The sequence below is a fragment of the Talpa occidentalis genome, unplaced genomic scaffold, assembly GCF_014898055.3.
Source record: "Talpa occidentalis isolate TD23 unplaced genomic scaffold, MPIMG_talOcc4v2.1 talOcc4.16, whole genome shotgun sequence".
NCBI classification, from domain to species: Eukaryota; Metazoa; Chordata; class Mammalia; order Eulipotyphla; family Talpidae; genus Talpa; species Talpa occidentalis.
The window spans coordinates 46616457-46630926 of NW_023601653.1; the positions used below are offsets into that span (position 1 = coordinate 46616457).

The following is a 14470-nucleotide window of genomic DNA, read 5'->3' on the forward strand; positions in this document are numbered from 1 at the left end:
GTTACACAGAAATGTAATTGGCTTTCAATGGAAAATTTATCTTGATTTAAAATGAATTCCTTTTACGTTATTAAGAATGAAGTTTGGAGAATGATTATGACTCTGCAGAGTTTAGCAGTGGTTAGCAATACTGGTCATTTACCTGTAGTGCTTTATGATCACGTAAGTTTTATGAGCATAAGCCTTATAGCACAGGGTCTTAAAATGCTGTATCATATGTCAACTAAGTGTACTTGCCAAGTTACATTGCTTTAAGGGATTTTTCCCAGGGCCAAAAGGTTTTAGAGAAGAAAAAAAAGGCATTACCACCTCCAAATCATATCTACTATAGCTCTTTTTATTGTGTTTACCTTCATAAAAATACACAGCATGAATATTTTTAATTGCCTAACTATGTGTGGGTATTATTAACATTCTTCCATTACATTTGTGGAACTTTCTCTTTCCTCTGAACACAGGGAGTTTACTACAATGTAATTATATGAAGACACTGATGTTCATGCAGTTTAATATAACCTCTACTGAAACATTAATGAAAATTTCTTTAATATGCTAACAATTCCAGTTAAATATGTACATAAGCTGTTGCTGGAAATACCCTAACAGCTATAGTAGAACTAGAAAGAACAGTGAACCAACTATCCCTGATAATTCTCAAAGACAACAGATGTCCTAGATAACAAAATATTTTAAATGGAAATACTAAACAAAAAGAAATTTCTTCCACTTTAATTTTGCAACCTTGGGGCTTTATTAGTTTATGAAGTGTCATGTGGAATAAATGTCTAATCAGGATGAAGAAAATTCAGCCTGACTGCTTATTACTCTATCAGAGAATACATTCAACTGGAATAAAAGGATTTAAGCCTTGTCATCATGTAACTTAGTGGTTCCGTATCACCACTGCTCTAAAGAGAAATGAAGGAGCATATGAGATGTGGGAAATTATATTGGTCTGGATCTGGAAGGGACATTAAGATAAACTACATTTTTCATTTTGTCTACTGACCGAAATGTGCAATTAATGGTCAATACATATTTTTAGTATAGATATGTTATAGTACAACCCCAATGTGAAAAGGGGTTGCCTGACTGGTCCTCACCTGTGTGCTTAAAAGGGACTTACAATGAGACTCAACTGCTGGCACACACAAAAAGATAAATAAAGGGCTTATTTACAAAAAAGGGGAAATGAAGAAAGACAGAGATAAATTGGTGAATGTGTTCTACCAGCTGTTCTGAACTGGGCCCCCAAAAGCACACTAAATGCAGGTGAAAAACTAAGGGGCCCCAAGGCTCACATGTCTGGTTATATACCAAGGCTGGCTGCTTAACTCCACCCTCAGTTCCCAGTAATCCTCCCTTCAGTGGTGATGCATTATGGGATTTGCAGTCATTGGTGTCTTGGATCTCTTTGGTCTGGGGTAGCGGTGCCGTCCATAAAACCTGTGTTTGTAGAGTTTGTTCAAGACATCCTCTCCCACTCAACAGATGAAAATTTTAAAAAATGAGAAATTGACACTGAGAGAGAGAAAAGTAGAGCTAAGAAACTATGCAATGGAATTCCATAGCAAACTAAATATGAATAAAACAATGAATATGTGAATTTCACAACTTAGTAGAGGAGATAACTTACGTGCACAAATTGGTAAATAACACATTCAAGAAAGTGCTAAATGTTGTAAAAGTTTGAGAGGCCTTCATATTTGGAACATCAGGAAAGGACTCTGAATTTGGTAATACTTGAGCCAAGCCATGAAAGATTAAGATTTGGTCAATAAATGGTGAAATAGGGATATGCAAGAAAGACTGTAAAACAAGGAACAGAGGTTGAAATACTAAGGATTATTTGTGGATGACCTGGACAGAGGATTGGTTCTGAGAAAGATGAGATGACAGCTGGGGTTTACAGGCTGAGGTCAAGGCGTAGGACTTGCTGGGTGTAAAGCTAAAAGGAATGGTCTTGACTTTGTAGGCAGTGAGTCAAGGGCCAATGGATCATTTCAAAGAAGGTGGGGCATGTTTGCAGCGGGCCTCACAGCTCCATGGGGCTGAATTTTCAACAAGCATGTGTCACAGCACATTTCAAGTTCTGTTACTTCTCAGAACAAAAGCATTAGTGGGGAACAGAAATATGTATATATTAACTTTTATTCTAAGATGATAGTGATAAACAGAAAACATTTAAGCTTATACCAACACTGCCAGTATATTTTTCCAAAATGAAAACTAATAGTGCTCTACTCAATATTAGTAGGAAAAGAATACTCCTGGCAAATACTAAGCATAAAAGCATAAACAATTAGTAGGAGGTACATGGTGTAAGTTTCTAGAAGACATGTAGCTAGTAAAACAAAATCAATGTTGTCAACTACTTACTTTATATGGCCTAAATCATTCTTAAGCATGAATGAAAAGCTGTTCTCAAGGATGAAGACTAAGTATATAAGAAATTTGCACCAGAATATCAATGTGTAAACATATATATTTATGCAAGTCAGATATCTTTGGTTTTGTGATTTGAAAGTGTTGAAATTCTTACCTCTCACCACAAGGTCAGCAGAAGCTGAGGAATTGTCCACGATTGTCTGTGCTGTGCACGTGTACCGGCCCGCGTGCTTCAGCTGGGCGTTGCGGATCAGCAGCTCGCCATTGGCATCCAGCTGTTAGCAAAAACAGTAGTCGTTCAGATCAGTCCGTTTTTCACCAATTATGACACTTAAGATACCACAGGCACATGTCTCCACTAATGAAGTGAACACCAGGAGAAGCATCTGTTTTAGATGTTAGCCTTTGCTAAAGTTACTTATATTCTGGGCTTCAGTGTCTCAACTGAAAAACAGAATGAAGTGATAATTTAAGCTCATTTTAAGCTATAGTATCTTTAACATTCTGTTATTTCTATTAGCAGAGGATCATCCTGGAAGAAACCAAGGGATGAAACTATTTTATTGAGTTTTTTTTTTTTTTTAATATTTATTTATTTATGCATACAAGAGCTAGGGCACAGGCCAGAGATGCGGGGAGGAGAGAGGATTCACCAGAGACAGAGTGGGGAAGAGAACACGCAGACTGACTGAAACACACCGCTGAGGAGAGCAATGGGCAAGACAGGAGAGGCCTGCTTCACCATGTAGGTTGCTCCCTGGCAGTCTGGGGATCGAACTTGTGCTGCAGAGGCTTTGGATTGCTTCATAGTGTGGTGCTTAACCCCTTGCACCACCAGGGAGGCCTTTGAGATCTTTAAAAGAGAAATGTTATGGTCTAAAAATCTTAACGCTGAATGTCACAGAAGATAAATAAATGTCATATGCCTAGGAAAGATTATTAATTGGGTTGTGCAAGACTGAACTAATTGAGTAATTTTAAGATGTGCCACAGTTCATTTTGCAAAGACACTAACAGTTTGTGGAAACTATCAAAATGGACAATTCTACTTAATGTTCTTTTCACTAAAATTATTAAATTCCTTGTGGGCAAGAATTTTGTTTTGCTCACTGCTCAATTCCCAGTGCCTAGAAATGTATTCAACTTTGATGTTTTGAGCAAGAAATTGAATGAATTTTACTTGGATAAGGCGCCTTCCCTAAAAAAGCTAATATTTATTGACTGCCCACTTTGTACCAGGTCCAGGGCTCTGAAAGTCTATATATTATCTTATTTTCTGACTATGGTCCTATGAAATAGTCTTTTCATGTCCCTTTTTTTTTGCATAGAAGAACTGGGGTACAGGCCAGAGGTGGGAGGTGAGAGGATTCACCAGAGACAGAGTGGGGAGCAGAACAGGAGGATGACTGAAGTATACTGCTGAAGGGAGCAGCGAGCAAGACAGGAGTGGTCTCCTGTGCCCTCTGTGGGCCAGCTCCTTGGCCAGGGATCAAACTTTGCACGGAGGGGTGATAGTGCTGAGCCTTAACCCTTAGGCCATCAGGGAGGCCCCCTTTTATTTCCCTTTCATTGAAGATGAAAGTGATACTTAAAGTAGCCAAGTGTTTTAACTAAGGTTACTGAGCTTGTTTGGGTATTGGGGGCTTGCCAAAGCCCATTTCCATTGTGTCCAAATTATCCTCATAGAGGAAAATTTGGAAAGCTCAATTTAAAAATAGATGTGTTTTTGTAACTATAAGAAACCGCTGATTCCATTCATAGATCTCTAGATATATTACGGGATGAAAAATTAATGGTTAAGGTTAATATTTTTCATAATAGTTAAAAAATAGTTTCTGTAATACTTTAGGTCTGCAAGTATTTTAACTTTGAATTTTTAATAATTGTGTGTGGAATGAATGTTCTGCTTTATGGTAGGCAAAGCTGTGTCTGCTGGTCCTGGAAAGCGTCTAGGTTTGCAATTCTTGCTTGATTAATGAAATCAGTAACAATATCTTGTTAAAATCTGAGCAAACTGGTTCAGTTGGTTATAAAATACTAATATCTCTGCAAAAAGTACTGGTCAATGGCCTTGATATTAGCCAGTTTTAGAGAAAGATACCTAGAGATTATGCATTTTAATGCCAATTAGGGGTTTTCCTGTCTCTTGAGGACCAGATTGGCTGAAAATCCAGGTTCCAAGATTTCTGCAAATTCTTGGGGTAAATGAATTCTTTTCTTGTCTTCTCTTCATCCACATTTCTGTCATAACAAGGAGTCCTGGGCAAGGAATTCAGCCCTATTTCTGTTTGATCATAAATCCTACTAACACAACTGAGGGGAGCAGTCAAATATTGTACAAAAATGAATAATGTAAGAAAATTTAAAAAAATTGAAAAAAGTAAAAACAAAACAAAACAAAACAAAAAAAACCTACTAACACAAAATATTCCCTCCCTACTGAAGTGATTTGTTTCAGAATTGAAGGTGATGAAACTGGCTCCACGGGTAGGCAGTATCAACACTAAAAATTATCATCCACAATATAGTTCTGTTCTCAAAAGTAATGGTTCCACTAAGGGGTTTCTCAGTGACTGTCATCCCTTCCAGGGCCCCCCACTTCCACTCCTGTCTCTTTTCTCTTCCCCAGAAACAAAGAATTTTTTTCTTTCCCATGGTGAACTGTTTAAGTCTTTGAAGCTTACTTGGACTATGAAAGTAGTTTTCCTCAAATTTTACTTCCTATTTAGAGTTTTTTCCATTTTTTAACCTCTTTCTCCCACCTCTTGAACTATTTTACTTGACTTTTGATCTGCCTCTCAATTTTTCTAGTCATCTATGAAAACACAGCTTCCAGAAATTGAAGGCATTCTTAATCCCTACTCTTCAACTTCCTCATAATTACATCAAATTGTCAATTTATCCAGTTTTCCAGTAACTACTGCCTCTGTCCTTGTCCATGCTACCAACACCTCCTTTGAACTACTACAAATTATTGGTTCATGACTTCCACTTCTGCTCCACTTTATTCTTTCTTCCACATGGCAGCCAGTGTTACCTTAAAAATGCAAATACTGGCTGCCATGTGGAAGAAAGAATAAAGTGGAGCAGAAGTGGAAGTCATGAACAAAGTTACCTTTAAAAATGAAATACTGGGCCTCCCTGGTGGCGCAAGGGGTTAAGACGCAACCTATGAAGCAATCCACAGCCACTGCAGCATGAGTTCGATCCCCAGCCAGGGAGCTACACACAAAGTGCAACAGACCTCTCCTGACTCGCCCGCTGCTCCCCTCCTCAGTGTATTTCAGTCTCTTTGCTTCTTCTGGCTCTGGTGAACACTCTCACCCCCCCACACACACACACCTCTGGCCTGTACCCCAGTTCTTGTATGCATAAATAAATAAATCTTAAAAAGAAAAAAGGAGGGCCTCCCCTGGTGGCGCAGCAGTTGAGCGCTGGGCTGTGAAGCTGCCTGCAGCCTCTGCTGAGCCTGTTCGATCCCTGGCCGCCAGCAAGGGTCACACATGGCTCGCAGACCTCTCCTGCGGTGCCTGCTGCTCCCCTCAGCAGTGTATTTCATCAGTCTGCATGTTCTGTTCCCCGCTCTGGCTTTGGTGAATTCTCTCACCCTCCGATGCTTCTGACTGTACCCATTGCTTGTATAAATAAATAAATCTTTAAAAAAAAAAAGTAGTTGGCAAACTTAAAAAAAAAAATGCAAATACTAGCCTCTCTGGTAGCCTAGGGGTTAAGTCTCAGCGCCGTCACAGCTGTGGCCTGGACCTGAGTAAGATCCTTGGCCAGGTAGCTGACCCACATAGGGCACAGCAGACCTCTCATGTCTCCCTCCCTGCCCCCCTCAACAGTAGATTTCAGAAGATCCACCTGTTCTGCTCCCCACTTGGTACCTGCACCCCTTTGTTTATTGTAGCACTGTTTACAATAGGTAAGCTATGGAATCAACCCACATGTCCAAAAACAGATGATTGGATCAAAAAGATGTGATACATACACACAGTGGAATATTAGTCAGCAATGAAAAAAGATAAACTCATGCAATTTGCAGCAACATGGATGGAGCTGGAAGGGATCATGTTCAGCAAAATCATCCAGAAAAAAAAGAAAAATACCAGATGGTCTCGCTCATAGCAGGAATTTAGAAAACCTCAATTAGGGACCAGGAAAAAAGACTAATTATAATAAAGTAAAAATCAACAAGCAACAAGCAACCATAAACCAGAGACACACTATAGGGGGGTTGCGAGAGAAAGGAGTAGGATCAAAAGAAGTGTGGTGGGAATTGTATGGGGACTATAGCAAAGATGAAAATGCATACATTGTGTAAAAATGAAAAATGATGTAAAAATATAAAACAATAAAAATATGAGAAAAATCCATTGAAATATGTAAATATGATCAAATCATACCTCTCTGTAAAAACAAACCGGAATTTAAACATTCCCCTTCCTCCAATAAATGCCATCCTGGCTCCATTCTCTTGACTGTCCGATATTCTAGACAACCTATGGTCACCATTCCACTTATACTCCATGTCCAGGAAGAACATGAACTTTTAATGAGCTTAAATGCATCTCCCCATCTCTGACTGTCCATGCTACTTTCTCCCCTGGGATGGTGTCGTGGGGCAACCAGACATAGGGCGGGCAGGGGGTCTGGGAATGCCAGGATGCTGGCAAGCATCCCAGCCTCCTGAGAATCTTCATGCTTTCTTTTCTGGGTTCTTTCTGGCATCCTTTCATGGTCTTGCCTCTTCTATAGTCATTCCCCTTGTCCTCTCGTACCCATCTTCCCATAGCAGTCTGATTGACGCTGCCCTTATGTCCCTGGCCTCCAGGCTCAGGTGTGCACAACTACGCATGCCCATACCCATGCTCCAGGTGTCCACAATCAGGCACACGTGCCCTGTGCCCACTCTCCCAAGCACCTTCTGCATTAACACGATCAAGGCTGCAGGTGACAGCCAGAGGCTAGTGTCATAAAAGCCTGATCCTTCCATTTACCCCACAGATGGTGATACCCTCCTATGTCACCCCTTTACCACCTTTATCTAAATAATGCTCACCCTGCCCCACCAATGCCAGTCAAACCACTTACACAAACAGGTCTTTCTGCTTCCACTTTTATGTCTTATATTGTAACCGGTGGCTGAAACCAAAGACTATTATTATAGGTGGTGGCTCCTGAAGAGGGTGGCTGATGAGTATGGACAGCCCCAGAGGAAATGCTATGAAATATTACATTTTTTTAAAGATTTATTTATTTATGCATGCTAGAGCTGGGCTACAGGCCAGAGATGTGGGGGTCAGGGGTGGGGGTGATAGGACTCACCAGAGACAGAGTGGGGAGCAGAACAAGAGAAATGACTGAAGTACACTGCTGAGGGGAAGAGTCGGCGAGAAGGAGCGGTCTGCTGAGCCATGTGGGCAGCCCCCAGGCCAGCCTGGGATCAAACCAGTGCTGCAGAGGCCGCAGATAGCCCCACAGTCCTGCGCCCAAAACCCTGCACCACCAGGGAGACCCAAGTATCACATTTTGTAGTGGAGTGAAAGATAAGAAATATAAGGGACTGTAGCAGCAGATTACTTGGTATTCTGGATTCAGCATTTGAGTGTTCAGCATTTAGGATTCAGCAGTTTTAGATCTTCTGCAATTCCGGGGTCAGCAATTTCGACCCTCACTGTGCAGATCTTCCAGAAGCCTGATGTGGGCCTCTGAAGGATGTGGAGAGGCTCCAACAGCCAACCTCAGAGAAGAAAAGTTCAGAGGCTTTGCAAGTAGCCAAACAACTGAAACCGTTTCTGGTTTTCTGCTATTACATCCTGGCAAGGAAGGCGAAGACCCAGAGCTGGGCACCTTTCTAAGCTGCATGAGTGGGGCCATATGTCCAGTCGTTCAGTCTCTGCAGCTGCTGTCTTGAGTGTTGCTTGTCTGGTGCTGCACTGAGGCATCTCAGCAGCTCTGGTGAGCATATCCAGTTGTGTCTTCTGTTGTCTTCATGAGTCAGAACCTGGCCTAGAGTCTGGCTGCCACATGCTCCAGGTCTGCAGTGGCTGGAAGATGCCATCTTGAGCATGTGGCCTGTAGTTTGGGAGAACTCTGCATCCTCAGTGGCAGGAAGATGCCATCTTAGCTACTTTTGTATAGGGCTTGAAAACACTGGACATTGCTTCAGGTAAGGTAAACAGCCATTGCTGGCCATGGTAACTCTTTGTTTTTCTCTGGTTTGTGGAATAAATCCCATTATTGCTGTTTTCTGAGCCTGAGTGACGAACTCAGACAGCGACTGATAAAATATTTGGGCTGTGTCCTTGGCCAGTTTTAGCGCCCCTTCCTACCCTGCATCATCATAGTGCCTTTTACTTTGTGCCATATTATTTATTTCAGTGCAATTACATTGTGTGTGATTATGGGGAAAAAATGATGTGAAGAGGAAGCATGTTTGTTTTGTCTGTCATTTTTATATCCTTGTGTCATAACACAGCTGGATGTGCTGTGTGTCTGGGTCCAGTAGTGTGCCAGGAGCAGAAGACAATGAATAAATTAGTCAAATAACTGATCAAGAATTCTGCCATATGGGGCCTCCCCGGTGGTGCAGCGGTTGAGTGCTGAGCTTCAAAGCTGCCCGCAGCCTCTGCAGCACCAGTTCGATCCCCATTCGCTGGCGAGGGTTCCACATGGTGCACAGACCTCTCCTGCCACGCCCGCTGCTCCCCTCAGCAGTATACTTTGTCAGTCTGCCTGTTCCGTTCCCCGCTCTGGCTCTGGTGAATTCTCAAACCCTCCTGTGTTTCTGACTGTACCCAGTGCTTATATAAATAAATAAAAAAATCTTTAAAAAAAAAAAGAATTCAGCCATATGCTCTTAAGATAATACATGTTTTCTTCTACTACAAACAGTTAGGATAGCAAGCTTACAGAACCCATAACAAACACAGCATTTCCTAACTGCTGCAGGGTGAAGCACACACCTGCGGTACAGGTCACACGTGGTTCCTGGCCTCGGAAATTTCCAAGCTTTAAAAGTATTAAATATGCCTCTAGTTGCATTAATAAAGGTAAATTTTAGAGGAAAGTAACAGAAATGAGGGCCTGTTTTCAGAGAAAACAACTTGCGAAGAGGGTTGGAACCCCAACCCTTTGGGGGAGGGAAGAGAGGTTGCAGGTTGAATTCAATTGCAATGACCAATGACTTGAGCAATTATGCCTATGAGGTCAAAGATTTAATCGATCATGTCTATGTAACGAAGCCTCCTAAAATCCCCCGAAGGAAGGGCTTCATGGAGCTTTAGGGTTCATGAAATTGTGAACACTTGGGGAGAAGGGTGTGACTGGAGAGGGCATGGGTGCACCACATCTAGCAAGCAAACAAGTTTCCAGATTTCTCTGAGCTAATACAGCAAAGTAACTGAACCTAAGGTGGGTGTCCTGTGGACTTCCAATCTGTAGTTTGGTTGGTTAGAAGCACAGGCAAGCGCCTGGCAACTAAAATGGAGGGCAGCACTGGGAAACTGAGCCCTTAACCTCTGCAATCTGATGCTATTCCGTAGAAGATGGTGGAAGAATTGAGCTGGATTCCCTAACACCCTGCCAGTGTCCAAGAATTGCTTGTTGGTGTGGGGAAACCCCCTCCCTCACACATTCCTTGGAACCCAACACAACACTCTTGTCACCTCTTCCAATTACCTCCTCTCCCACCTTCTGTTCCTCACACTGCAAACTCACACTGTGCCATGAGCTCTCACCTACAGACATTTGTACAGATCATTTGCAATCCCTAGGTCTCCCCGTCTCCCACACCCCTCAGTTTGCTAACTTCAATTCATACTGTAACAGGGCTATGGAGGGTCTATATCAGGTCCACGACAGTGCCCAATAGAGGAAATGAGGGTTCTTCACCCACTTGCACAATGGCAAGACCACTTAGGCTCAGGGAACAACAACAAAGGGGCTCATTTAACAAGCAAAGAAAAGGAAGGATTTCTAAGACCACAGCAGTCTCACCCCAGATAGTGTCCACAGTGTCCAGAAGTCCTAAACAAAAGACCACTCATCCAAGATGGCAATTTCATCAATGAGGAACTGGAGTGCATGCCGCTGGCCAGCAGTGGGCCAGACTCCACTCACTGTAGCTGGAGGTACTCACAGGTGTGGGGGAGCACTGAGATGGCCCCATAGCAACCCCAGCCAGTCTGCAGGTGGGGATGGACAGTACCGCATGCTGGACCAGATAGCCATGACGGGAGGAGCACCAGGAGGTGGTTCTGAATGATCAACAACTTTCAGGGGTGACCTGGACACAGAGTGCCAGTCATCTGTCAGCAGTGTTGGGTGACACTGTTACCAATAATGTCAGTCACTAGCATTATAGCTCTTTGTGAGTCATTGGCCCACACCAACAACAAACAGCTCCTTGAGACACAGGCCCAGGGCCTGGTGCTCCTTTCAGGCAGTGTCAGAGGCAGGCCTGAGGAGGAGTGGCTGGCGGGCATCCGCAAAGCTCCTTGGCTTCTCTTTATCTTTCAGAGGTTAGCTGCTGAAGGCTTCTTTCTTCTCAGGAGATCAGGAACAGGGTCTTTCTCAGGAAATGTGTCAGAGCTTGTGTCTCAGAGAGTGTGGGAGTCCAGTCCAAGTGAGCCCCAAGCTGCCACCTGCCCTGGCTTATATCACCTTTCAGAGTCCCCCACCTATAAGTCTGACTGGACCATATTCAATCCTATGGATCATTGGACCACAGCGCCAACCAGCTCATACCTCACGACTGGCGTATTCTACCATCCAGGCACCAAATTCACCTCCCTCTCCACTGCCTCTATCAGCAGGAACACAGCACTGGAGCTGGCCCAGTATGGCAGTAGAGTCCCAGGTTCCACCTTGTAGCTTTCAACCAGGGGCTCCCTGCCTTTGGGCAGCGCAGTGGGGGAACCACTGACATAACCATTACAGCTGGCCTCTGCCTATATCCTGAGCCCAATTGGGGCCACTGGTGGTGGGCAGTAAAATGCCTACCAGCTACTGTCCGAAGTGGGAGAGGGGGCGGTTCCTACTAAAGAAGTCTCTTTTTTCTCTAGAATCCCAAATATGGCCCTTCATTGTAAGGGCTCAAGAAAAACTCTTTTGGTATAACCTTTCCCTTATATAGTCTTACTCTCTCCTTACCTCAAATATTTTTAAATGGCATTGTAAGTAATACAACAATATATTCATTTTCTCATTTTAAATGAGAAATGAGTTTTGGGGAACTGTGCTCAACTCTGTAGTTGAACTGACTTATCATAACATATTAAGTAGAAGTGATCTTTAAAATGAGAAAATGAATATATTGTTGTTTTTCTTGTACATATTTTCATTGTAACTATCCCTTTCTACTGTAATTGTGTAGTTTTTCATTTCTTTTACTAATTCTAATTCCTTGATGAAGAACTATGTCTTACTATTACAAATTATTTAAAGCAATATCTGATATACAGGAGGGATTCAACAAATGAATATCTCATTAAAAATTAATAAATATATATTATCTAAAATTATTTAAAATTTTCCATTAAACAAATGTTCTTTTAGTAATTTCATGTTTTTTTCAAGTAAGATGATAATTATGTAAGATAAAATAGGTTATTTGAGAACAACTGCTATCTATATCCATAAGCTCTATTATCTGTGAATAATCTATAATGTAAACCTCCAAATTTTCTAAGCACCCACACATCTTATTAAAGAATTTGTCTTTGTCCCAAAAGATATCTGGTATTTGCCCTCAACTTCTGGAAGGTTGTCGATAGTGCCTTTTTGGTCTGGAAATCTTGGATCATGGTGTATAGTCTAATAATGTGATGTAGGGTAGGAACTAGCCATGCCTTATGGTCATAAGAGTAGGGCCTGGCCATGTCACGAAAACAACATTGTGACTTAGGGTCAGTCACCCTAGAGACTGAGACTAACCATGTGGGCAATCAATCAATCACTTCTACACAATTAAACCCCAATAACATCTCTGTACTCCAATGTTCAAATAAGCTTCTCTTGTTGACAATACTTTGTAGACTGCCATGCACCAAAGTTGATGGAGTAATACGTCAAGACTCCATGAGTAAAGAACAAAGGAAGCTCTGTGTTTGGTAGTTGTTCTGGACTCTGCCCTATGAATTTCTTTCTTCCCATGTCTGATATTTACCTCTTCCTTTAGATATTCATTCATTTAGTCACATTATACATGTCATTTTTTAATTATGATTATGAGGTGGCGGTGTGGTTTGCAAATGTTTTAGAGTAAAGGTTTACATCTCTGTGAAGATATGCTATTATACCACACTCACCATGTCTGATTTTATGTGCATCCTTTTCCTGTAATAAATTGTAACCATGAATAGCTTTCAGGGAGTTATGTGAGTTCTTTCTAGCAAAACTCAAAACTGAGAGTGATTTTGGTAACAAACAACGGGAACTTGTAGCTGGTGTTCAGATGAGGATAGTTTTGGGGAACTGTGCTCAACTCTGTAGTTGAACTGACTTATCATAACATATTAAGTAGAAGTGATCTTTAAAATGAGAAAATGAATATATTGTTGTATTACTTACAATGCCATTTAAAAATATTTGAGGTAAGGAGAGAGTAAGACTATATAAGGGAAAGGTTATACCAAAAGAGTTTTTCTTGAGCTAGCATAAAGACTAATTGGTACGTATTTCTGAGTAATTCTCTAGTGAGAAAAATTAAAATAATATAAAATATGCTAAAATAAAAGAATTTAAAGCTTCACATATTTGTAAGTCAGAATGTTTTAATGTGCTTTGACATCCTTAATAACACTGCATTTTGATATTCAATATTCATTAATAGAAATGTATAAAGTAAAATCTTTTGAAACTATTTGTAACATAAAACAATAGTTACAATTTAGAAATAACTTTTGCAGAATAAAAAGTGCATAGTTCTAATATATTCTTTCATTATGGGAGCTAATAAAAACCTCAAAAAATGTAGGTATTTTATATTCAACCTTAAAATAACAAGACCAGAAAAATAATTTAAAAATAAGGAACATATGTCATCATAATTTCTCTTAGTGAACTATCTGTATTCTGAACACCCACTATTCTTTTTTCTGAATGAAACTGTTTTCCTTCCAGATTCTTAGTTTGAATCATATTGCTGTTACTTATTAACTTATTTGAATTTGAGAGGAATAATGGCTTACATTTTTATACTTTTCACATGTGAAAAGACAAATTATTTTGCCTTTAAATACTATACTTGGGGCCTCCCTGGTGGCCTAGGGGTTAAGGCTCAGCCCTATCACCTGAGCTCCATCTCCAACCAGGGCACAGAAGGCCTCTGCTGCCTTGCCCCCTGCTCCCCTCAGCAGTGGATTTCAGTGGATTGGCCTGTTCTGCTCCCCACTGTCTCTGGTGAATCCTCCCCCCACCCCACACACATACCTCTGGCCTATACCCCAGTTCTTCAAGGCAAAAACAGAAATAAAAAATGAAAAAAAAAATATATTGGATCTCTAAAACATGATAATCCTATTTATATAAAGTGATAATCCACAACTTTAACATTCTTATTTGCTCTTTATTTCATGGAGGTGTGGTACTTAAGTTCCTTACAAGGAAAGAAGAGGGAAAATATACTCTATCATTTCCAATATAGTCATGTATGTATAAAATATTTCCTGAAGTTTTTATAAATTCTACTAGCACTTTCCATACCTCAGAAGAAATTGAGACTCTCCGTGGTCAACAGAATGCTTACAAAGCAAGTCAAGACCAAGGACCTCAGCACATTCTGGCCGCAAATTAGATACGAATGCTCTCTACATTTTCACTAAAAACCATGGCTTGGCTGAATTAAAAAGTGCTTCCTTTAATATGAGGAGAGCTGAATCATATACTGGAAATTGTGATAGCAGAGCTCAGGGATGTTTCAAAGTGTATATGTGGTTTACCACTTTGAAAATTCCCAAGGTTTATAAATGCCCATTCCTTCCTTCCCACCACCATGAGCAAACTCTGCAAGCTCATGCCTGTAGTATAAACTAGTCTGAATTACTAAGTGGTGTTAAGAAACTAAATTAATAATAAT

At 41.0% G+C, this 14470-nt stretch overlaps 1 protein-coding gene across 6 annotated transcripts in view; it reads right to left on the minus strand.

Annotated features, from left to right (window-relative positions):
• CNTN1 (contactin 1) overlaps positions 1 to 14470 on the minus strand; it is a 397546-nt gene that overhangs the window by 119869 nt on the left and 263207 nt on the right. For all 6 annotated transcript variants that reach the window (XM_037514140.2, XM_054696300.1, XM_054696297.1 and 3 more), the window contains one exon: positions 2543 to 2663. In XM_037514140.2, the coding sequence (XP_037370037.1) occupies positions 2543 to 2663 (121 nt within the window). The remainder of the gene's footprint in view (positions 1 to 2542; positions 2664 to 14470) is intronic.